Below are 24590 nucleotides of genomic sequence, written 5' to 3'. Positions count from 1 at the left end.
TGTAACAGAGGTATATCTCAAAAGCATTTGTAGAGCAAACACATGTCACTACTTCTCTGTCCTCTTTTCTAAAGAAGTCTTTCTATGATACACAGATTACATACAAGTGAGACTAGGGACACCTGAGTGGCTCAGCCGTTTAAGCATCCGACTTCGGCTCCAGTCATGGTTTCACGGTTTGTGGGTTTGAGCCCCACATCAGGCTCTGTGCTGATAGCTTGGAGCCTGGAGCCTGCTTTGGATTCTGTGTGTGTGTGTGTGTCTCTCTCTTCCTCCCCTGCTCACTCTCTGTCTTTCAAAAATAAATAAATGTTAAAAAAAAATTTTTTTTAAAATAAGTGAGACTAGATATACTAGCTCTACTTAACTTTTCAGCCTACTAGGAAACTCCTGTTTAAAATCCCATTGTCAGACATACCAAAAAGAAAAAAGAAAGAGGATTTTAAGAAGATGGTGGGAGAGAACCATAGACTCACATTGTCCCACAAATACAAGTAGGTAACTATCAAATCATCTAAAAACCTCAGAAATCAATCTGAAGATGGCAAAACAAACTCCACAACTAAAGATAGAGAAGAAGGCACATTGAAGAAGGTAGGAAGTGTAAGATGTGGCTTGGAAGAGAAACAGATCATGGCCATTGAGGTAGAGGGAGCTACAGTTGCACAGAAGAGTAAGAGACAAGCTTGCGTACCAGGCGTGCATGGGGAAAACAAATCCCCATAGAACTGGCTTAGAAAGTGAGAGGGACCAATTTCTTGAATTCTTACAACCAGAAGAGCTTTAAAACATGAAGTTTTAAGGCCAGTGGACTTGGCTCAGTGAGAGCCCAGAGGACACTGGGGCTGCTCTTGGAGAAAAAGCAGGCCAAACAGCCCAAGGACATACTGCATAGAAACAGTAATCTGAAGAAAACCTGGGACACACAGTGGGGAGGTTAGTTGTTCATCTTAGAGTATGTCACAGAGGCAGCATTCACAGAGACCCCTCCAGGAACAAAGGAGCTGGCAGGTGCCATTTCCCTTCCCTGGCCCTCAGCATAAACACAGAGCCACCTGTGGGAACCAGTGCAGCTACCTAATTTTCTTACTCCAAGCCCCACCCCCTGTACTCAGTGGAACTGCCTTCTTAGCCCCAACCTGGTAGGTCTCCTCCCCTAGACGACCAGCTCAAACCCTGCCAATACCATCCACATCTGTAAGTTTTGTGAGGACAGCAAGAGGCCTCATTTCACAAGCAGACCAGAGCATACCTAGTTACAATGCACTGCAGCCAGGACACAACAGCAGACCACACACAGCACACACTGGAGGTATCTGGAAGCACCAGGGCTGGGAAAATAGAGGACACTACATTGCAGTATACTACAGAACTTCATAAAGCCATTATCCTAAAAAAACAGGAGACAACTAACTTTTCTAACACCCAGAAACAGGCACAGAGACTTAGACAAAATGAAAAGACAGAGGAATTTGTCCCAAATGAAAAACCAGGACAAGGCCACAGCTGGAGATCTAAGTGACACAGATTTAAGTAACATACCTAGTGGAGAATTTAAAGCAATGATCATAAGGATACTCACTAGATTTGAGAAAAGAGTGGAGGACATCGGTGAGACGATTAACACAGAGATAGGGAATAATATAGCAAAGATAAAAGTCTCAATAAAGGAAATGAGAAACATGCTTGATGGAATGAACAGCAGGATGGAGGAAACAAAGGAATGAATTAATGACCTAGAAGACAGAGTAATGGAAAGTAATCAAGAACAACAAAAGAGAGAAAAAAGAATCATGAAAATTAGAATAGAATAAGGAACTCAGTGACTCCATCAAACATAATAAAATCCATATTATAGGAGTCCCAAAAGAAGAAGAGAGAGAAAAGGGTCACAGGGTTTACCTGAAGAAATGATACCTGAAAACTTCCTAATCTGGGGAAGGAAACATCCAGATCCAGGAGGAATAGAGAACCCTGAAAAAAAATTAACAGAAGCATATCCACACCAAGACATCTTGTAATTAGAATGGAAAATATAGATATAAAGCAAAAATATTAAAAGACACAAGACAAAAGAGGACAGTTACATACAAAGGAAACTTCGTAAAGCCATCACCAGGTTTTTTTTAGCAGAAATTTCCCAAGCCAGAAAGGAGTGGCATAACATATTCAAAGTGCTGAGTGGGAAAAATTTGCATCCACAAAAACTCTATCCAGCAAAGCTAACATTCAAAGTAGGAGGAGAAATAAAGAGATTGATAGGCAAACAGTAATTAAAGGAGTTCATGACTACTAAACCAGCCCTGCAAGAAATACTAAATTCCTCTCCATGAGAGGAAAAGAAAGACCAAAAGTGATAGTAGGAAAGTAGGAATCACAAAAGCAGTTAAAATGAATATTTCTATAAAAAACCACTGAAGGAAATCACAAAATAAAAGGATGTAAAATATGACACCATATACCTAAAACATGGGGAGGCCAGGAGTAAAGAATGAGTTCAGCCTTAAATGACCATCAACTTAATATAGACTGTCGTATGCAGAAGAGGTTATATGCAAAGCTAATGGTAACCACAAATCAAAACTGCTAATAAATATTCAAAGAATAAAGAGAAACAAATCCAAATATATCAGTAAAGAAAACCAGCAAACCACAAAAGAGAGAAAGACAGGAAAGGATCAGAATCTTCAGAAACAACCAAACAAGTAAGTAATAAAATGACAGTAAACACATATCTATCAATAATTACTGTGATTGTAAATAGACTAAATGCTATGCATTTTTCACAGAACCAGAATGAACAATCATATAATTTAAATGGAACCACAAAACACCCCAAATAGCCAAAGCAATCTTGAAAAAGAAAAGCAAAGCTGGAGGCATCACAGTTCCAGACTTCAAGTCATATTACAAAGCCATAGTAATCAAAACAGTATGGCCCTGGCACAAAAATAGATACATAGGTCAATAGAACAGATCAAAAACCCACAAAGAAACCAACAGTTATATGGTCAATTAATCTTCAACAGAAGAAAAAAGAATATCCAATAGGAAAAAATAGTCTCTTCAACAAATGGTGCTGAGAAAACTGGACAGCAACGCAAAAGAGTGAAACTGGACCAGTATCTTTCACCATACACAAAAGTAAACTCAAAATTGAGTAAAACCCTAAATGTGAGACCTGAAACTATAAAAATCCTAGAAGAAAGCACAGGCAGTAATTTCTCAGACATCAGCCATAGCAATTTTTTTCTAGAAAGGTTCCCGGAGGCAAGGGAAACAAAAGCAAAAATAAACTATCAGGACTACATCAAAATAAAAAGCTTTTGCACAGTGAAGAAAACAGTCAACAAAACTAAGAAGCAATCTACAGAATGAGAGAAGATATTTTCAAAAGACAGATCTATAAAGGGTTACTATCCAAAACATATAATGAACTTCTAAACCTCAATACCCCAAAAGCAAATTATTAGTAAATGGGCAGAAGATATAAACAGACATTTCTCCAAAGAAGACATACAAATGCCAAAAGACACATGAAAAGATGTTCATCATCACTTACCATCAGGGAAATATAAATCAAAACTGCAATGAGATATCACCTCATACCTGCCAAAATGGCTAAAATAAAAAACATAAGAAACAGCAAGTGTTGGCAAGGATGTGGGGAAACACTCGTGCACTGTTGGTTAGAATGCACACTGGTGCAAAACAGTATGGAAGTTCCTCAAAAAATTAAAAATAGAACTACCCTACAATCCAGCAATCACACTGTCACAATACTGGGTACTTACCCAAAGAATACAAAAACACTAATTCAAAGGGATACATGAACACTGATGTTTATAGCGAATTATCAACAATAGCCAAATTATGAAAGCAGCCCAAGTGTCCATTGATTGAAGAATAGGTAAAGGAGATGTGGTATATGTATACAGTGAAATATTATTCAGTCATAGAGGAATAAAATCTTACCATTTGCAACTACATGGATAAAGCTAAAGAATGTAATGCTAGGGGTGCCTAGGTGACTCAGTCAAGTGTCCCAACTTTGGCTCAGGTCACGATCTCATGGTTTTGTGGGTTCAAGCCCCACATCGGGCTCTGTGCTGACAGCTCAAAGCCTGGGGCCTGCTTCAGATTCTGTGTTTCCCTCTGTCTCTCTGCACCTCACCTGCTTGTGCTCCCTCTCGCTCTTTCTTGCTCTCTCTCTCAAAAATAAATAAACATTAAAAAAGAGTGTAATGCTAAAAAAAAAATAAGTCAGCCAGTTAAAGACACATACCATAAGATTTCACTAATATGTGGAATTTAAGAAACAAATGATCATGGGGAAAAGAAGAGAGAAACTGAGAAACAGACTCTTTATGAAGAACAACCTGGTGGTTACCAGAGGGGAGGTGTGGGGGGGGAATGGGTGAAATAGGTGATGGGGTTAAAGAGCATACTTATGATGAGTAGTGAGTGCTTGTTGTATTATGTACTTGTTGAATCACCACATTGTACACCTGAAACTACTATAACACTGTATGTTAATCAAACTGAAATTAAAATTAAAAACTTAATAAAAAATAAAATGTCTCATTACCACCTGTATACCTGTGTCCTAATAATATTTGACTCCCACATTTACAAAGAAATTAGCTCTATTTTTTGTGATTTTGGTCATTCTGTCTCCTCCCAAACAACAGAAGAGAAGAAACATATCAGAGTACAGTAAAACCTTGGTTTGAGAGCATAATTCATTCTGGAAGCATGCTTGTACTCCAAAGCACTTGTATATCAAAGCAAATTTCCCCCAAAGAAATAATGGAAAAACAGATGATTTGTTCTACAACCCAAAAATATTCATATAAAAGTTATTATAATACTGTAATATAATATAAAATAATAAAATACAAAATATAAAGAAAAATAAATCAACCTGCACTTACCTTTGAAAACCTTTGTGGCTGGTGTGAGGGAGATAAGAAAGGAAGGGTTATTGTGCGGGATGACTTTATCACTAACAGAATCACTGCTATCTATTGGCTCCATGGAATTTTTTCTTTTCATGCAACTTTAACAAGGAATCTATCCAATGACCTAGAATGAAGCAAAGCATTCCTAAGCTTGTATGGAAAAGCAAAGAACTGTCCATAGGTGCTTTGAAGTGACAAAAAGTACGCTAGTGCCAGTTGTGGGCACTTCTGACATTCTGAAAAATCACTGATTTCTTCCAAGCACCCCTACCTGAGACCAAGTATCTGAGCTTGGGAGACGATCACCCACAATCCCGTAGCAAGAGAGAGAGAGAAGAACCATTGGCTCAGTTGTGATCATGTGACATTCAGCATCATGTACTACTCATATTGCAAGACATTGCTTTTATCAAGTTAAAATTTATTAGAAATGTTTGCTTGCCTTGTGGAACACTTGCAGAACAAGTTACGGGCAATCCAAGGTTTTACTGTATTAGTAAATGCTGCTGGAGTGCATTCATTCATTTATAGGTATTTGCATTAGCAATTTGTTATAATTAGCAGCTTGAAAGAGGTGGAGCCATAGAGATAAATAAATGCAATGAAATGTTAGCAGTGCAAAATGTATCCATCCATGCTTTGCTGCTGCTTCCCTGAATTTATCACATGGTTCCACTCAAGATTGGCTGGAACTGGAAGAAAAAGGCTAGAATTTGTTTTGTTGTTACGTTTTGGTTATATGGGGTTTTTTTGGAGACATAGATATTTATTTAATAGATGGATTATTGAAACATGTTCAATGCTTTCTGAGCTTGTGTGATGTCACAGATTTGCATTGTTTTTTTAGGATAAGCTTCCAGATGACCAATATCAGGAAAAGACAGCAATGGACCTGGCAGCCGAGCAGCTACGCCTTTGGCCCTCTCTGAGCAAATCAACTCAGCAGGAGCTGGTGCAACGTGAGGAAAGCACTGTCTTCAGTCAGGCCATTCATTTTGCAAACCTCATGGTGAACCTGCTGGTTCCATTGGATACAAGTAAGAATAAGCTCCTAAGAACATCAGCACCAGGCGACTGGGAGAGTGGAAGCAACAGCATTGTCACAAACAGGTACCAAAATGTGCACACACAAGACCTTTCTATTCTTGTCTTAGCAGACAGTATAAACCATTTTGGGCAAATACTCCTGTACATGTTTCAAAAAATTTAAGCATTTTCCTTACCTTCAGACTTGCTCAACTCCTTTTTTTTTTTTTTTCAACTCTTTTATATTAAAAGATCTTCACTTCATCTAATTCTTCTTTTTTTTTTAATTTGAGAGAGAGAGCAGGGGAAAGGGGGTGGGAATGAGAGAGAGAGAGAGAGAAAAAGAGAGAGAGAATCTTAAGCAGGTTCCACATGGAGTGCAGAGCCCCACGTGGGGCTAGATTCTATGACCTAAGCTGAAATCAAGAGTCAGACGTTCAACCAAGCCACCCAGACACCCCGTATCTGACTGTTCTTAACCATGTCCCACATTCTCTTCTCTTTTGTGACCTGATATTTCAAATGTCTCACCCACTACAGATCAAGCCCTTCAGTTACTTTCTGCCATAGCAATTTACAGAAATCAGTCTGGAAAATTACTAATCAACTTCTTGCCAAAGTGATTATTTGTTTCTCAGCCCTCCTTTTTTCAGTGTATGCATTGCATTCGTTTATAATCGTGTCCTCAACCATGCCTTGCTCCCAACCCTACAATGACTTCCAGTATCACAGAGAATAAATCCATAGGCTACAAGGCCTAACCGGATTTGGCCCCTGACAACTTCTCTGACTTTATTTCCTATCATTCTTCTGCCAGTAAAACCGTCTCCCTGCTAATGCTAATCCTCAGACACTCTAAGCATAATACTGCCTCAGGATCTTTGTACTTGTTCCTACAGTCTGAAATACTCTCCCTGAAATAGTCACAACAATCACTCCCTCACTTCATTTAATTCTCTGGTCATATGTCATCTACTTAGGCCTTCCTGACTTCCTTATCTTAGTAGCATATCCATCACTCTTTCTCCTACCTTGCATTTTTTTTCTTTCATGACACTTTCTACCACCTGATTTATTTTCATATATTTGCTTATTGTATGATTCATTCATTGCTGTACCCCCAGCTCTTTGCATATAGTAGACACTCACTAAATATTTGGTTGAACATGTGATTAAATGAATGAATAAATGAACTGCATACCCAACAGTAGTGAAACTCTAACCTTTTAGGTCTTCAGTGATGCTCTAACATCCTGGTAGTTCTTCTCTCATAAATCCTTCTCAGACTCTTTCAGGCAGCTTCTCCTCTCTTTCCATTTTCAATCCCTCTTCCAGGCTCTTCATACTCTCTTAGAAACTCATCCACAAGCCCACATCTCTGACCCCAATTTCTCAATCCCCCTATCCCAGATACTTAATTTTTGTCAAGAACACTTGAGAGCTTCTGGTCTTCCAGGCTAGTCTACTTTTTGTTGTTTTGAAGTCAGTCTTTTGCACCATGCAGTCAGCTGCACAGATCTCTTATTTCTTCCCGCAGAGAGTTATTTTATGTGAACAATGTAACCTGGGCCTTCATCACTTCAAACTATAGATAACCATGCTCCTTGAAAGTCTGCCTAGTGAGCGGCTAAGGCACTCAGGTTCTTTAATGTTTTGGTATGATGTGAGGCCATATTCCCTGTTTAGCTTTTCTTTAAAGCTGATTCATCTAATGTGGTTGAATTTGGAGGAAAGAGAACTGAGTAGGTTAGAACAGGCAAATGAGTCTTTCCCATGGTTAGCAGTCTAAAAGAAGGCATGGAGGCAGGAGTAACTGTTGAATAGTGGGAACCGAATAAGCAGCCAGGACAGGGATGGAGCTTTTACATCTACTCCATTTCAAATTTATTCCCTTCTGTTGCATGATTTTATCACCTGCAGAAGATCGATGGCTTCACAGTGACTAAAAGGGTTGTGGTTCACTCAAAGAGATAAATATTGTCAAGAGAATGGTTCATAGGTCAGTTTGGTTCTTCCATTTGGAAAAAATATGCTATATTCTGGGAAAAATTCCTTTACTTTGTCCACCAGAGAACATGTCCCCCAGTTATCAGAGGCCAAAGATAGCCATATTACTTTGTCTGGCTCTATGTAGTAATTAAGAGAGAACAGGGTTTTTGTTTTGTTTTGTTTTGTTTTTCTGTTTTTTTTATTGTTGTTTTTATGGGTTTTCTTTTAGAAGGTTCAAGTATCAGATAATAAATGAAGGAGTCTATTTTTGTTTTAGTTTCTGTGGTTCCTGAGTTCCCTTTTAGGAGAATGACAGAAGGTATTTGTTATAAAAACAAATCTGGGTCCAAAGGACAATGCCTGACAGTAGCTTTCGAATGCAGGCAAGTAGAATATCATAATGAAAGCAAATTTAAATTGCTATGGAAATTGACTGTGATAGATTAGTCATTTGTTACATTTGAGTACTGACCATGATTTCTTTCCTTGACTTTCTCAGTATTGCAGGAAGTGTAGCTGAGAGCTATGATACAGAAAGTGGGTTTGAAGATTCAGAGAATAATGACATCGCCAATTCTGTTGTGCGATTCATTACCCGATTTATTGACAAGGTTTGCACAGAAAGTGGAGTTACTCAGGATCATATCAAGAGCCTTCATTGCATGATACCAGGTAATCAGTTTGCAGATTAAATTAGAGAACCAGAATATTGGAGATAATTGGGTGAGAATTGTTTTTAGGGGTTTACTTTTTTTTGGCATAATACCTACAATATTTGTCTTCAATGTAGTTTAGCAATAATATTTATTTATGTTCTAATTAAATTTTTTAACATTTCTAAATTGTGGTAAAATATGTGTAGCATAAAATATGGCACTTTAAACTATTTTAAGTATAAAATTCAGTGATATTAATTACTTTCACAGTGTTGTGCAATCATCATCACTGTTACCAAAACTTTTTTTTTTATAACGTTTATTTATTTTTGAGACAGAGAGAGACAGAGCATGAATGGGGGAGGGTCAGAGAGAGGGAGACACAGAATCTGAAACAGGCTCCAGGCTCTGAGCTGTCAGCACAGAGCCCGACGCGGGGCTCAAACTCACGAACCATGAGATCATGACCTGAGCCGAAGTCGGACGCTTAACCGACTGAGCCACCCAGGCGCCCCTGTTACCAAAACTTTTTAACCACCCAAATCATATCACACTCTGTACCCATTAGTCAGTAACTCCCTATTCTCCATCCCCATAGCCCCTGGTAACCTCTATATCTCTGTGAATTTGCCTTTTCTAAATATTGAATATAAGTTAAACCATATAATATTAGTCCTTTTTTGTCTGACTTCTTTCACTTAGCATAATATTTTCAAGGTTCATGCATGTTGTAGCAGGTATCACAATGTCATTCCTTTTTATGGCTGAGTAATACTCCACCATGTGGATATACCACATTTTGTTTATCCATTCATCTGTTGATGGACATTTGGGGTTTTTTGCCTTCTGGCCACTATGAATATTCACATACAAGTATCTGTTTGAGTCCTTATTTTTTTATCTTTTCGGTATATAACTAGGAGTGGAATTGCTGCATCATATGGTAAATCTGTGTTTAACTTTTTGAAGAACCACCAAACTGTGATTAGTTTTTAATTGTAAAATATTCAGGATTTGTATTCTGCTTATTTTGTGCTCTTTCATTTTGAATACTCTGACTTGTTCTAGGAATTGTAGCTATGCACATTGAGACCCTAGAAGCAGTACATCGAGAGAGTAGAAGACTCCCACCGATACAGAAGGTAATTTTTCTAGACTACATGTTTTCAGGGTATAACATCTCTTCTTAAAAACAGAAACAATAGGCTGGTGTGCCCCAGAAAATACTTTCCCCTCACTTTTTACAAGATTAACTCCAGTTTTATCATGTAGATCCTCATAAAACAGATACTGAAGTAGAATAGGAGATTCAGCAAAGAAGCAATAATAGCCTCTTGTTGAGTCAGTTTTTATAGGCAGGGCATAAATTATGAACATTTGAACTTCTAAGCCCAAGCCAAGATTTTATGCCCTGCCTACTTCCAGAAAAAAGGGCTTAAGGGAGTTACCATAAAAATACCAGGTTCCTGAATCTGTATACATTACAAGCATACGTCACAAGCATCTGGGAAGTCTATTAAAAATTGAGAGCCCAGAATCCCACCTCAGCCTCCTAAACTGGAGTTCCCTGAGACTTGGCCTGGGAATATATACTTTAATAAGCCTCCCAGATGATTATTTTGCAGCTAGTCTGGCACCAGTCTGTAAACCAGTCAGGACCCTCTTACCTATATAACAGAACTATTAAAAATAAATTCAAAGGAAAAGTCAGAAGCCGGATGGACAAGAAAGGTAATTCTATCAGAAATCTGAGACACAGTGATCATTATAACTTTGGCTTTACATTTAGCTCAGAGTTTCCTAGAGCCAACAAAAAGAATAGTACTGATTTATGTAGTTTTTATTGCTTAGTAAAAAATAAGCATATTAGATCTTCAGGAGAGATGAATTTTTTTTTCTAGCACTGGTATCTTCAGAGGAGTGTATCATGTGATTGTGTATTTCCCAAGATGTGTAAATGTTCATTATTTGGACATTTATTGTGTTAATCTTCAGTAAAGGTCTAGAAGGGCAGTTCCTTTTTAAGATGCATCTATTTTTCTAAGTATTTGTTTTTTAAATTTACAGAAGTAACAATGTTCTTTGTATAAAATTGAAGCATTAGAGAAATACACATTCTACAAAGTGAAAGTCCTTCATGATTTTTCCAACTCCACCTCACCTCCGCCCTTAACCATGATAGTACCACCTTTAACAGTTTGGTTCATTTTCTCACAACTTTTTCTTTTTCCAGAAAAGGGAATTAAAATATACATACTGGTTTGCAACTTGCTTTAATTTAATAATGTATCCTTGATATCTTTCCATGCCAGTATGTATAGATCTATGTTATTTTTTTTAATGCTTGCAAAACTTTCCATTGAATAGATATTTTAAACATTTTAGTGATTTCCAATTATTTTAGTGTTAATTAGCAAAAAATCTTTTCACATTTGGATGCAAAAACATCAATTCTGCCTCTTCCCAAATCTATTTTCTCTTTTTGGCTACCTAAGCAGTCTGTCTCAGGTTTTTTAGATCTGTGACTGAAAAGATAACTTTGGTCTAAGTGTTAGAAACCCCCCAAGATTTGTGTTTAAAATACCTTCTCTGTTGTTAGCCCAAGATTCTTAGACCTGCTCTACTGCCAGGAGAAGAAATCGTCTGTGAAGGTCTTCGAGTCCTGCTAGACCCTGACGGAAGAGAAGAAGCCACTGGAGGCCTTCTTGGAGGCCCTCAGCTACTGCCAGCAGAAGGAGCCTTATTCCTCACCACATACAGAATTCTGTTCAGAGGGACTCCCCATGATCAGCTGGGTATGACTCATATTAATGCCATCAGAACATGGATATACATGTGCTACTTGAGTTTTGATTCCATTTGTGTGCAGTAATTTGCAGATCATTTCAGATTCAAAGTAAGCCTTTTGTCACCAAGTATTTTTAGAATACTTTTGTCTGTCAAAGCTAATGATAATTTGGATTGTAGAGTCTAATTTAAAGAACCAAGGGTATCTTCTAAACAGTACATCAATGGTTCAGTGACTGAAACAATCATAATTTCATGAGGAAGCATATTGTGACTTAAGGAGAGTCATAGTATGTAGCTGTTCACAATGTCTCCTGCTGATTTGTGCCACTTTTCTGAGTCCTACAGTTAACTGTGTCTTCCAGACACATGATCCCTTTTGTGGAAGGATATGCTAAGCATCACAGGGATGAATAACAAACGAATGAACTACATTTCCCTCTTGGCAAACAACTTCTGTCACTAAACTCCCTCAACCTCTACTTCTCTTTTCCACTACTGTGTGCAGTCTTTCTTATTAGAAAGGAATAGCATGCCCTATCAAGTCAGAATTATCTTTTTTAAATCACTGTAATCTCTATGTAAACTACTGCGGTTGATGGGAAAGCATGTAAGATTTGGGGTAAAACTGTTGGTCTCCAAATAAGAAGCTCAGATTTAGATTGCTGTTGACCAATCTTGATATCTTAAGTCTTAAGTTATAAAGTTATAAAAGTCCCCTTTTATAAAAGTAGGGAACTGGGCTTGATTGGTGATAGTTCAGTGGTTCTCCCTCCACCTTGACCACATATTTGAATTATCTGGGAAGTTCTAAAAAAAAAACTATCAAATTGTGCCCAACCCTTACACAGTTGAATTAATACCCGAAATAGGATTTTAGGAATGGGGAGACCCAGGCATCTATGCATTTTTAAACCCCAGAAGTGATTATGATGCATAGTAAGGATTGAGAACCAGGGATAAATGGTCACTTAAAGTTCCTTCTTCATCTGAAATTATTCATTCAGTAACATTTAATGAATATGTACTATATGTGCTGTACATTTTCTTAGTGGAATTTGGATGTATAAAATGCGGTTTCTTTGAAATCTCACAATTGTGTAATTCCTTGCTTAGATAGAATCACGATGGTTTATTATCTTGTTCATAAAAGAGTGTTTATCATATAATAAGCAAAAAATTCATAAAATTCAGTAAACAAAATGGACCCTTAGGTATAGTTATATTCATTTTGAAAAAGCAGAAATGAGCAACTTTTTTCAGCCCTCTCCTGTCATATTACTATACATAAATTATATTTGTATTTGAAAGCAAATGTAATTTTAAAAGACACTAAATATCCAGTACTTATGTATTTTTTTGTACTACAAGTTGTGAGCTCAATGGCCACAAACATACATTTGGAACATATAAATATGAGATACTTGGTCACTTAAGTTATTCTAATTTATTTCTTTTAAAGAAAGAAAATATGAAAACATATTTAGTGTGAAAGTTTGTATTGTTCTCTTGTTTTTTCCTGTCAATTTTTGGGTTAATGTTGTAATTTAGGGAAATTATTTTTATCAGAGAAACCTTCTTATTTGCCTCTTTTGTTTCTCTTTTTAGACTTCTAATTTAAAATATCTCCTTTAATGACACACAGAAATCTGATAATTTTAAATATGTTATATAAACATAGGTAAACAACCTATGTATTAAACAAACAACTTACATATTAAACAACTACATTCTAGAACTTAAATTATTTTTCTTTACACACTTATAGAGTTTATTATGAATAATCTTACATTTTAGGAAAAGCTCCAAAGTTATCAGAAATGAAATTATCCCTTAATGGAAATACATCACTTTGTGATCCTACTGACCTAGAATTTTTTTTTTTTTTAATAATTTATTGTCAAGTTAGCTAACATACAGAGTAGTCTTCGCTTCAGGAGTAGATTCCCATGATTCATCACTAACATACCACACCCAATGCTATCACAACAAATGCCCTCCTCAATGCCCATCACCCATTTTCCCTGTCCCCCTAACCCCCATTAACCCTCAGTTCTCTGTATTTGAGAGTCTTGTTATGGTTTGCCTCCCTCTCTGTTTGTAGTTTACTTTTCCTTCCTTTCCCCTATGGTCTTCTGTTAAGTTTCTCAGATTCCACATATGAGTGAAAACATGGTATCTGTCTTTCTCTGACTGACTTACTTCACTCGTAATACTCTCCAGTTCCATCCACGTTGTTACAAATGGCAAGATTTCATTCTTTTTCATTTATGCTAAATAGTATTCCATTGTATGTATATACCACATCTTATTTATCCATTCATCAGTCAATGGACATTTGGGCTTTTTCCATACTTTGTCTGTTGTTGATAGCACTGCTATAAACATTGGAGTGATGTGCCCCTTAGAATCAGCACTCCTGTATCCTTTGGGTAAATTCTTAGTATTGCTATTGCTGGGTTGCAGAGTAATTCTATTTTTAATTTTATGAGGAACCTCCACACTGTTTTCCAGAGCAGCTGTGCCAGTTTTCATTCCCACCAACAGTGCAAGAGGGTTCCCATTTCTCCACATCTTCACCAATATCTATTGTTTCCTGAGTTGTTCATTTTAGCCATTCTAATGTGAAGTAGTATCTCGATGTGGTTTTGATTTGTATTTCCCTGATGATGACCGATGTTGAGCATCTTTTCATCTGTCTGTTGGCCATCTGGATGCCTTCTTTGGAAAAGTGTCTATTCATGTCTTCTGCCCATTTCTTCACTGGATTATTTGTTTTTGGGTGTTGAGTTTGGTAAGTTATTTATAGATTTTTGATACTAACCCTTTATCAGATATGTCATTTGCAAATATCTTCTCCCATTCTATTGGCTGCCTTTTAGTTTTGTTGATTCTTTCCTTTGCTGTGCAGAAGCTTTTTATCTTGATGAGGTCCCAATAGTTAATTTTTGCTTTTGTTTCCCTTGCCTCAAGTAAGAAGTTGCTGCAGCCAAGGTGAAAGACGTTGTTCCCTGTTTTCTCCTCTAGGATTTTGATGGTTTCCTGTCTTACATTTAGGTCTTTCATCAATTTTGAATTTATTTTTGTGTATAGTGTAAGAAAGTGGTCCAGTTTCATTCTTCTGCATGTTGCTGTCCAGTTCTCCCAGCACCATTTGCTAAAGAGACTGTCCTTTTTCCATTGGATACTCTTTCCTGCTTTGTCGAAGATTAGTTGGCCATACATTTGTGGGTCCACTTCTGGGTTCTCTATTCTATTCCATTGGTCTATGTATCTGTTTTTGTACCAATACCATACTGTCTTGATGATTACAGCTTTGTAGTACAGGCTAAAGTCCAGGATTGTGAGCCTCCAGCTTTGGTTTTCTTTTTCGGGATTGCTTTGGCTATTCAGGGTCTTTTCTGTTTCCATGCCAATTTTAGAATTGTTTGTTCTAGCTCTGTGAAGAATGTTGGTGTTATTTTTATTGGGATTGCATTGAATGTGTAGATTGCTTTGAGTAGTATTGACATTTTCACAATATTTGTTCTTCCAGTCCATGAGGATGTAATGTTTTTCCATTTCCTTGTGTCCTTTTCAATTTCTTTCCTAAGATTTCTATAGTTCTGAGCATACAGATCTTTTACCTCTTTGGTTAGGCTTACTCCTAGGTATTTTATGGTTCTTGGTGCAATTGTAAATGGGACCAATTCCTTGATATCTCTTTCTGTTGCTTCATTATTGGTGTATAAAAATGCGACCGATTTCTGTACACTGATTTTATATCCTGTGACTTTGCTGAATTCATGTATCAGTTCTAGCAGGGTTTTGGTGGAGTCTTTCAGGTTTTCCATGTAGAGCATCATGTCATCTGCAAAGAGTGAGAGGTTGACTTCTTCTTTGCCAGTTTGGATGTATTTTATTTCATTTTGTTGTCTGATTGCTGAGGCTAGGGATTCCAACACTATGTTAAACAACAGTGGTGAGAATGAACATCCCTGTCATGTTCCTGATCTCAGGTAGAAAGCTCTCAGTTTTTCCCCATTGAGAATGATATTAGCCTTTCTTTCTTCTTGAGATAGGCCTGGATGGCAATGTATTTTCCTGTTAGGACTGCCTTTGCTGTATCCCAAAGGATTTGGACTGTTGTGTTTTCATTTTCATTTGCTTCCATATATTTTTTAATATATTCTTTACTTTCCTGGTTAATAACCTATTCATTATTTAGTAGGATATTCTTTAACCTCCATGTATTTTGGGGCTTTGTAAATTTTTTCTTGTGGTTGGTTTAAAATTTCATAGCATTGTGGTTTGAAAACATGCATGGTTTGTTCTCAATCCTTTTATATTTGTTGAGGGCTGTTTTGTGACCCAATATGTGATCTATTTTGGAGAATGTTCCATGTGCACTTGAGAAGAATGTGTATTCTGCTGCGTTTAGATGAAAAGTTCTGAATATCTCTGTTAAGTTCACCTGGTCCAATATGTCATTCAGAGCCATTGTTTCCTTATTGCTTTTTGTCTAGATGATATGTCCATTGTTGTGAGTGGAGTATTAAAGTCCCCTACAATCAACAGTATTTTTATCTGTACGTTTATTTATGTTTGTGATTAATTGATTTATATATTTGGGTGCTTTCATGTTGGGGGAATAAACATTTATAATTTTTAGCTCTTCTTGATGGATAGGGCCCCAATTATGATATAATACCCTTCTTCATCTCTGATTACAGTTTTTGTTTTAAAGTCTAGTTTGTCTGATATAAGTATGGCTACTTCGGCTCTCTTTTGCATCCAGTAGCATGATAGATGGTTCTCCATCCTTCACTTTCAGTCTGAAGGTGTCTAAAATGAGTCTCTTCTAGGCAGCATATAGATGGATTTTGTTTTTTTATACATTCTGATACCCTTTGTCTTTTGATTGGGGCATTTAGTCCATTTACATTCAGAGTGATTATTGAAAGATACAGATTTAGTGTCATTGTGCTATCTGTAGATTTCATGCTTGTGGTGATGTCTCTGGTCCTTTGTAGTCTTCACTGCTTTCTACTCACAGAGTCCCCCTTAGGATCTCCTGCAGGACTGGTTTAGTGGTCATGAACTTTAGTTTTTGTCTGGGAAAGCCTTTATCTCTCCTTCTATTCTGAATGACAGCGTTGCTGGATAAAGGATTCTTGGCTGAATATTTTTCCTATTCAGCACATTGAATATTTCCTGCCACTCCTTTCTGGCCTGCCAAGTTTCAATGGACACGTCTGCTACTACCCTTATGTATCTACCCTTATGGTTAAGGCCCTTTGTCCCTAGCTGCTTTCAGAATTCTCTCTTTATCTTTGTATTTTGCCAGTTTCACTATATGTTGTGGTGTTTACCTGTTTTTGTTGATTTCGAAGGGACTTGGGTGTCTGTTTCCTTCCCAAGATTAGGGAAGTTCTCAGCTATAATTTGTTCAAATAAACCTTCTGCCTCTTTCTCTCTTCTTCTTCTGGAACTCCTATGGTACAGATATTATTTTGTTTCATTGAATCACTTAGGTCTCTAATTCTCCCCTCGAGATCTAGTAATTTCCTTTCCCTCTTTTTCTCAGCTTCATCATTTTCCATAATTTTATCTTCTATTTCACCTATTCTCTCCTCTGTTTCTTCCATCCTTGCTGTCACTGCATCTCGTTTATTTTGCATCTCATTTACAGCATCGTGACTATTTCTTAGGTCCTTGATCTCTGTAGCAATAGATTCTCTGCTGTCTTCCATGCTTTTTTCAAGCCCAGCCACTAGTCTTATGACTATTATTCTAAATTATTGTTCAGATATATTGTTTATATCTGTTTTGAGCAATTCTCTGGCTGTCATTTCTTCCTGGAATTTCTTTTGAGGAGAATTCTTCCATTTTGTCATTTTGGCTGAGTTTCTGTCTTTTATGTGTTTTTAAAAGCTTGTTATATGTCCTGTACCTGTGAGTACTACTGTGTTAGATAGGGATCATACACTATGCAGGGCCTGGCACTTTAGGAAGTGTTTTTGGAGTGTGTTGCATGCCCTCTGTTGCGCTTTGGCTGCTCTATCCCACCGCTCATAGTGGTGGATTGTTTGGACCTTCCACCAGATTTGCTTTGATTTGTTTGTTGAAGTAACTCTGGAGAAAAGGGGTGGGGGGAGCCCTTATCCCACACAAAGAAGGAAGTGAAAGGGGCAAAAAAAGAAAAAAAAATATCAGGCAGAGAATCAAAGAAACTATAAGGCTTAATCCAGAGAGAGAGGAAAATAAAGAAGAAGGAGATACAGAAAAGGTGTAAAAAGAATAGAGTAAAAATGCCTGATTAAACAAACAACCAGAACAGAGAAATAAAGAAAAAGGATATATTTATATATAATAGGAATTGACCAAAAATCAAATCAGAAACTATGAGCCTGATTCCACAAGAAAGAGAAAAGGAAAAAAAGAGAGAGAGAGAAGAAGAAAAAGAAAAAGAAAGGAAAAATGAAAAGGAAAGAAAAGTGGAGGGGGTGGGAGAACAGTAATATGCAAGACCACAGGACTGTTGTCTGTTGGCACCTGGGACTGGTGGCTGGTCTGGAGGAGAGGCCGTCTGGTTCACTCAGTGACAGTTCCACTTCAGTAGATAAGCAGTTACCTAGCACTGAGGAACCAAGTTTGGTGTAAGCGGATCCCGCCTCCACTGGGGACTGCTATTCTGTTCCCTGAAACCCCACCATGTTAGTGATGGGCAAAAAAATGGCAATACTCCAGTCTCTCCTCCCCAGACAGGGTGTCTCAAGCCATGCTGTTCAGGCAGCCCTCACAGAATAGTGTGGGCAGTCAGCTTGCCCTGCTTCACGGTCTCTCACGCCTCCTAGGCACTCAGCTGGGATTCAAAACCTGATGTCTCACAGGATCCCACCCCAGGTGAACCTGGTTCTGGAGTAGTGCCAGTCCACCCAGCCAACAAAGGACCTCTGGCTGGTGCCCACAGGGTCTTTTATCCTTGGGGGGAGCAATAAACCCTCTTCCCACAGTACTCAAGGGAAGGGACTGTTATCTCCCAGTGCACCCCTGAGATCCCTACTGTGCTCTGGGGCTGGCTCCCTCCCACCAGGCACATGCACACAGGAGCAGCTCAGGTCTGGAGAAAGTTGCACACCCCTGAAAACTCTGATCTTTGACTTGTAAGCCTGTTTGCAAAGTAGAAACTGGCTCTCTCCATATTTTTTGTTCCCCAGTCTGTGGCCCAGAGAGGTTTTTCTCTTATACAAATACAATCCCATACTTCCACAGCCTCTCTTTCTCTTCCTTTTGTCCCTCCACAGAAGGACATCCCCCTCTCCGTGCCTACGCCACCCATTTTATCTCTCCCAATTTGCATACACGCACCTCTGTCCCGCCAAGCTGTCTCTTTCCACCTGTGGAGATTTTTCTGTCACTCTGCAGCATGTATTCCTGGGTGTTCCAAGTGTTCCAACCTCAATACAGCTGTGTTTGAGGGACAAGGGAAATTCCAGTCCTCCTACTTCTCTGCCATCTTAACTCCTCCCTAGAACTTAAATTCTGTATACATCCTAATTTTGTTTAGCCTCTGGATATGAGCTTAACATTAAAGAATAATCAGAATTTTCCAGGTTAAGAGTTGACAGATCCAGGGAATGAGAAATTCTGATGATGAATCAGGGAAATACAAATTAAAACCACAATGAGATACCACCTCACACCAGTCAGAATGGCTAAAATTAACAACTCAGGCAGCAACAGATGTTGGCAAGGATGTGGAGAAAGAGGATCTCTTGCACAGCTGGTGGGAATGCAAACCGGTGCAACCAGTATGGAAAACAGTATGGAGGTTTCAAAAGATTAAAAATAGAACTACCTTATGACCCAGCAATTGCGCTACTAGGTATTTATACAAGAGATACAGGTATGCTGTTTCGAAGGGGCACATGCACCCCAATGTTTATAGTAGTGCTATCGACAATAGCCAAAGCATGGAAAGAGCCCAAATGTCCATTGACAGATGAATGGATAAAGAAGATGTGGTGTACACACACACATACACACACACACACACACACACACACAATTGAGTATTACTTGGCAACACCAAAAAGAATGAAGTCTTGCCATTTTCAACTACATGGATGGAACTAGAGGGTATTATGCTAAGTGAAATTAGTCAGAGAGAGACAAATATCATATGACTTCACTCATGTATGGAATTTAAGATACAAAACAGATGGACATAAGGGAAGGGAAGCAAAAATAATACAAAAACAAGGAAGGGGACAAAACATAAGAGACTCTTAAATACAGAGAACAAACTAAGGGTTGCTGGAGGGACTGTGGGTAGGGGGTGGGCTAAATGGGTAAGGGACATTAAGAAAGACACTTATTTGGATAAACAATGGATGTTATACATAGGGGATGAATCACTGGAATCTACTCCTGAAATCATTATTGAATTATATGCTAACAAACTTGGATGTAAATTAAAAAATAAATAAGTAAATAAAAAAAATTCTGATGATGATAAGTGGATGTATGTATGAACTCAGATAAACCCAGTTCACTTCTCACCTCCTCTGGCTTACTAGACAAGGTGCTTTGCCCATCACTGCTCCTATTCTGTTACTTGTACCACCGCCTGACATCCCCTCCTCTTTCCCTCTGCCAGTCCAAACCTATACTCTCTTCAAAGCTCACCTTCCCTCTCACTTCTTCCAGGAATCATTTTCTAGTCATGTAGCATTCAGAAATCTTCTCCCCTTCTGAAATACTTAAAGCCTTGTATCCTCAAATCTGGGAGCTAATTACATGTTGTTGTATTCTGCATGTGAATCTCCTCTCCCATGGGGAACTTTGGACTCTCCAAGAGAGACTTCGTGTGTCCTACTTATTTTCTATACTCGCATCTTTGCAACCTTGGGTAGTTGATAAATAATTATTTATATTTTCCCTTCCTTGCTTTAATATTTAAATTCCTAAAACTCTTCAGCCTAAGCTTAGTCCTGTATCTTCTGAAGGTACAAATACATGGTAAAACACTTTTTACCACATATGGAAACACATCTTAAAAACCTTTTCTTTTTTGCTTTATACTTACATTAAATATCATGGATGTCTTTAAGATTAAGAATCTTGAAAATTGCCTTAAGCCGGGTGATCTTGTGTAGTACACGGCAGGTTGGGGAAATAGAAAGAATGAAGACACACAGACTGTGACAGTTGCTTCACTCCAGGAAAGAATCATGTTTCAAGAGTGAATTGCCATGCAATAAAATTAATGAATGTGATTCTAGAATTATTGCATTTTGTCTCACTGCATTCCTAGGTATTGTCCTTTCCAAATACATTTCTTTAGCAGAGGCTGATAAAATGAGGAGCAGAGACTCTGTAAATAACCTGTAAAGTGTTATTGCTGAGCCTGTGTCTTGCTTTCCTGTAGTTGGGGAGCAGACAGTTGTGCGGAGTTTTCCCATTGCCTCCATCACCAAGGAGAAGAAGATTACGATGCAGAACCAGCTCCAGCAGAACATGCAAGAGGGACTGCAAATTACATCAGCATCCTTTCAGGTATTAAGAAAGGGAACCATTCTTCTGTTCAAAAGTTCTCTGGCACCTGGGTGACTCAGTCAGTTAAACATCTGGCTTCAGCTCAGGTCATGGTCTCATGGCTCGTGAGTTTGAGCCCTATATTCAGCCCTATATTTGTGCTGATAGCGCAGAGCCTGGAGCCTACTTCAGATTCTGTGTCTCCCTGTCTGTCTGCCCCTCCCCAACTCACACTGGCTCACGCTATCTCCCTCTCTGTCTCTCCCAAAAATAAATAAATGTTAAAAATATAAAATAAAATAAAGATAAAAGTTTTCTACAAATGATGTGGCCACTTTCTGTGATCATGGAGTCCAAAGTTAGAAGATAAGGAGGATTAGAGGGTCTGAGAGGGTAATCTTCAACTGAGTAAACCCATGAATCATCTTGTACTTAATCCCTCACTTCCTGAATCGTTTGGCCAACTGAGTACCAAAAGATTATCTGTCAATATTTAGATCCCAGAAATTCTGACACACACAATTGACTGTTGTTCTCTGCCAACTCATATCTTTGTGTTTGATAAAAGCTTTAGGTAGAAAGCAATTCTCTTGGCATCTCTTTTCAGAAGGAAGTGCCCTATGGCCCTTCTGTGGAAGAGATAAAGCTCTAAGAATTACACTTAGGGGTAAAGTACTATTGGTACTAACTAAATAACCTCTAATTAAGCAGAGAATTTTCTAGGGGTTTTTGAACATATCATAACTTGTGGAATTATTGATGCAAAACAGACACTGGGGGCACCTGGGTGGCTCAGTCGGCTAACTGTCCAACTCTTGATTTCAGCTCAAATTATGATCTCACAGTTTATGAGATCCAGCCCCACGTCAGGATCTGCACTGCTTGGGATTCTCTCTTTTCCTCTCTCTCTGCCCTTCCCCTGCTCACTTGCTCACTTTCTGTCTCTCTCAAAATAAAAATAAGAATAAATTTTTAAACTCTGACACTGGAAGAGTGATCTTTTCTTAGTTTTTCCTTTTTACAATTCTGTGATATTTTGCTCTTCCTATTTTTATGCCTTGTCTCTGACTTCTCAGATTTTTAAGTGCTCCAATTCTTGCATCATTCCTTCTAGCCAGGAAGCCACCCCTAGAACCTCCGTGTGCTTATTGTGTGAAATGTGAGGCTGCTGACCTCTAAACTCCAGACCTTCTCCCATCACCTGGGGAGAGAAGCCTTCCAGGGATTTCTTCACTGTTCCAACTGCCAAAGGACTTTAAACTAGAATATTGCTTGACTATACTGGTTAGGATTCTAATCAAACATACTTTTTTCTTACTAGACTTATGGTATCTTGGGGTAAGAAGAGACTTCCTGTGGCCAAATTCCCTGTCTAGAACCAACAGTTGAGGAAAAAAAGAAGGACATGTTACCTGCTTCATCCACTATAAGTTAATTTCCCTATCCCATCATAGAAAAGATGGTCTTAAAGAAACCCAACTTTAAGATACATGATTTTCCTTACCAACAAACCATCTATGACAAGTAAACCTTTCTGAGCTATTTTTAAAAAATAAAACATTATATTCCATGATATCCAAGGTCTCCTCAACCTCTGGACTTCTGCCATTTAGTATTATTTTCTTTTATTTCAGTAACTTGAGGAGAAGTTACCTGGAAATCCTTAATGCCTCTAATGTATTTTATCTCTTTTGTCTCTAGTTGATTAAAGTAGCGTTTGATGAAGAAGTGAGTCCAGAAGTAGTAGAGATCTTTAAGAAACAGCTGATGAAGTTCCGTTATCCTCAGTCCATTTTCACCACCTTTGCTTTTGCTGCTGGACAAACTACCCCACAAATAATTTTACCCAAACAGAAGGAAAAGAACACCTCCTTCCGGTAAGAAGACAGTCAAATTTCTCCATTTCAGCGTTTTCATAGCTGACTGTCAGGGGAAGTGACCTATCCTGTGGGTCAGTGTATGCATAACTGCTCGTTTTGTTTGCCATTCTGTCAAGCCCATTGGACTAAGCTCAGAAAGTTATAGAACAGTAGCACTGATGTATGTAACAAGTTTCAGCAACTAAAAGCTACAAGAAGTTTTGACCAATATGTCCATTGCTTATGATATATTTTTAGAGAGTGAAATTCTGTTTTCCCTTTTCCCCATATTAATCACTTTCTAACTGCCTTTGAACAATCCCTTCAGTTTTCTTTGATGTCCAGGCCTACTAGACAGTTTTTCTTTGACCTAGAGATGGGAGCCTTTATTTTTTCTTTTTTTATAACTTTTTCTTTTGATACAATTTCAAATTTACAGAAGAGTTACAACATAATACAAAGAATTCCTGTATACCATTTACCAAGATTCACCAATTGTTTGTTTTGTTCCATTCTCTTTATCATTCTCTCTCATATATATTGTTTTCTAAACCACTTGAGTTATACATATAATACCTTTTTAGCCTTAAATATATCAATATATATTTTCTAAGAACAGACCACAGTATATAACCAGGAAACTTAGTTGGTATAAAACTTTCATCTAACCCAGAGTCCTTATTCAAATTTTGCTGATGATCCTTTATAGCTACATTTTTTTTTCTGCCTAGTACAGAATCAGGCATTGCATTTACTTGTCATATTTCTTTAAAGGAACCCTTATTTTCTGATGAAATTTTTAGTAATTTATGTTGAAACTTTTACATTTCAGTTATTGCAGAATAACAATTGCATAAAAATTATCTTCAATTAGTGATAAAATATAGGAGCCAAAAGTTGAGTTCATTCACCATTAATCACCTAGAATTTGGGCATCTGCCAGTACAAATTACATATTAGGGAGGAGCATGAAGACTTTGGAGAAAAGCCCTTCCCTTTGCCTGAAAGTAAGATAAGCTAGAGATTATATAGAAGAGTTGAGGACCCAGAGAGTGTGTCATTACTAAATGGCATAGCTGACCACCTGTGCCACTGTTACCTGCTAAGTGAAGGAGACCATGCAGATCCAGAAATGATACATTGAAACATGAACAGCTTCGTAGGTATTTACAGTGGTGAGGCCAGCAACTTGTCTTAGAACTGTGGAATCACAGAGGAGCCTGTGATATCTATTATCCCAGCCTTCTATGGAAGAAACAAAAGTTTGTGTGGCATTTTATGTTTAGAACCTATGGACTAGGAGAGGAAATATATGCACATACACACACACACACACACACACACACACACACACGTATACCCACATACAAAATCAGCCTTACTATATCAAGCTTATGCTATTCACCTGCAACAGAGACATAGCAATTTTAAAATTTAAAACATCTTAGAATTGTCTTGAGTATGTAAGCATTTACAGGGTCAGAAGGCAGGACACTATGCATACACACTTAAACATGGTGCTAACTATAATTATCATATGATCTCAAAGAAAAGCCTATGAGTTAGTAGAAAGAGTTTGAATCAGTAGAGAAGGGGGCAGACTGGCTTCCATGCAGGAGGACTGCTACCGGCATAGTTTGTAGGAGCTCGTGGGAGCCGTGGCATGGATAACCAGAGTGCATTGAGGGGCATGTTTGACCAAAAAGCCAAACTGAGTTTAGATTTGGGAAAGTAGCTTATGTCCCACTCTAGGTTCTTGCACTTGTTGCCTACAGCCCTCCTGATGACAACAG

At 38.0% G+C, this 24590-nt stretch overlaps 1 protein-coding gene across 4 annotated transcripts in view; it reads left to right on the top strand.

Annotated features, from left to right (window-relative positions):
- SBF2 (SET binding factor 2) overlaps positions 1–24590 on the top strand; it is a 505713-nt gene that overhangs the window by 422561 nt on the left and 58562 nt on the right. For all 4 annotated transcript variants that reach the window (XM_043580629.1, XM_043580627.1, XM_043580628.1 and 1 more), the window contains 6 exons: positions 5809–6071; positions 8476–8648; positions 9701–9774; positions 11232–11427; positions 20832–20959; positions 22640–22815. In XM_043580629.1, coding sequence (XP_043436564.1) covers positions 5809–6071; positions 8476–8648; positions 9701–9774; positions 11232–11427; positions 20832–20959; positions 22640–22815 — 1010 coding nt within the window. The remainder of the gene's footprint in view (positions 1–5808; positions 6072–8475; positions 8649–9700; positions 9775–11231; positions 11428–20831; positions 20960–22639; positions 22816–24590) is intronic.

Source organism: Prionailurus bengalensis, chromosome D1 (genome assembly GCF_016509475.1).
Source record: "Prionailurus bengalensis isolate Pbe53 chromosome D1, Fcat_Pben_1.1_paternal_pri, whole genome shotgun sequence".
In the NCBI taxonomy this organism is placed as follows: Eukaryota; Metazoa; Chordata; class Mammalia; order Carnivora; family Felidae; genus Prionailurus; species Prionailurus bengalensis.
This window is presented reverse-complemented; position numbering and strand designations above follow the sequence as displayed.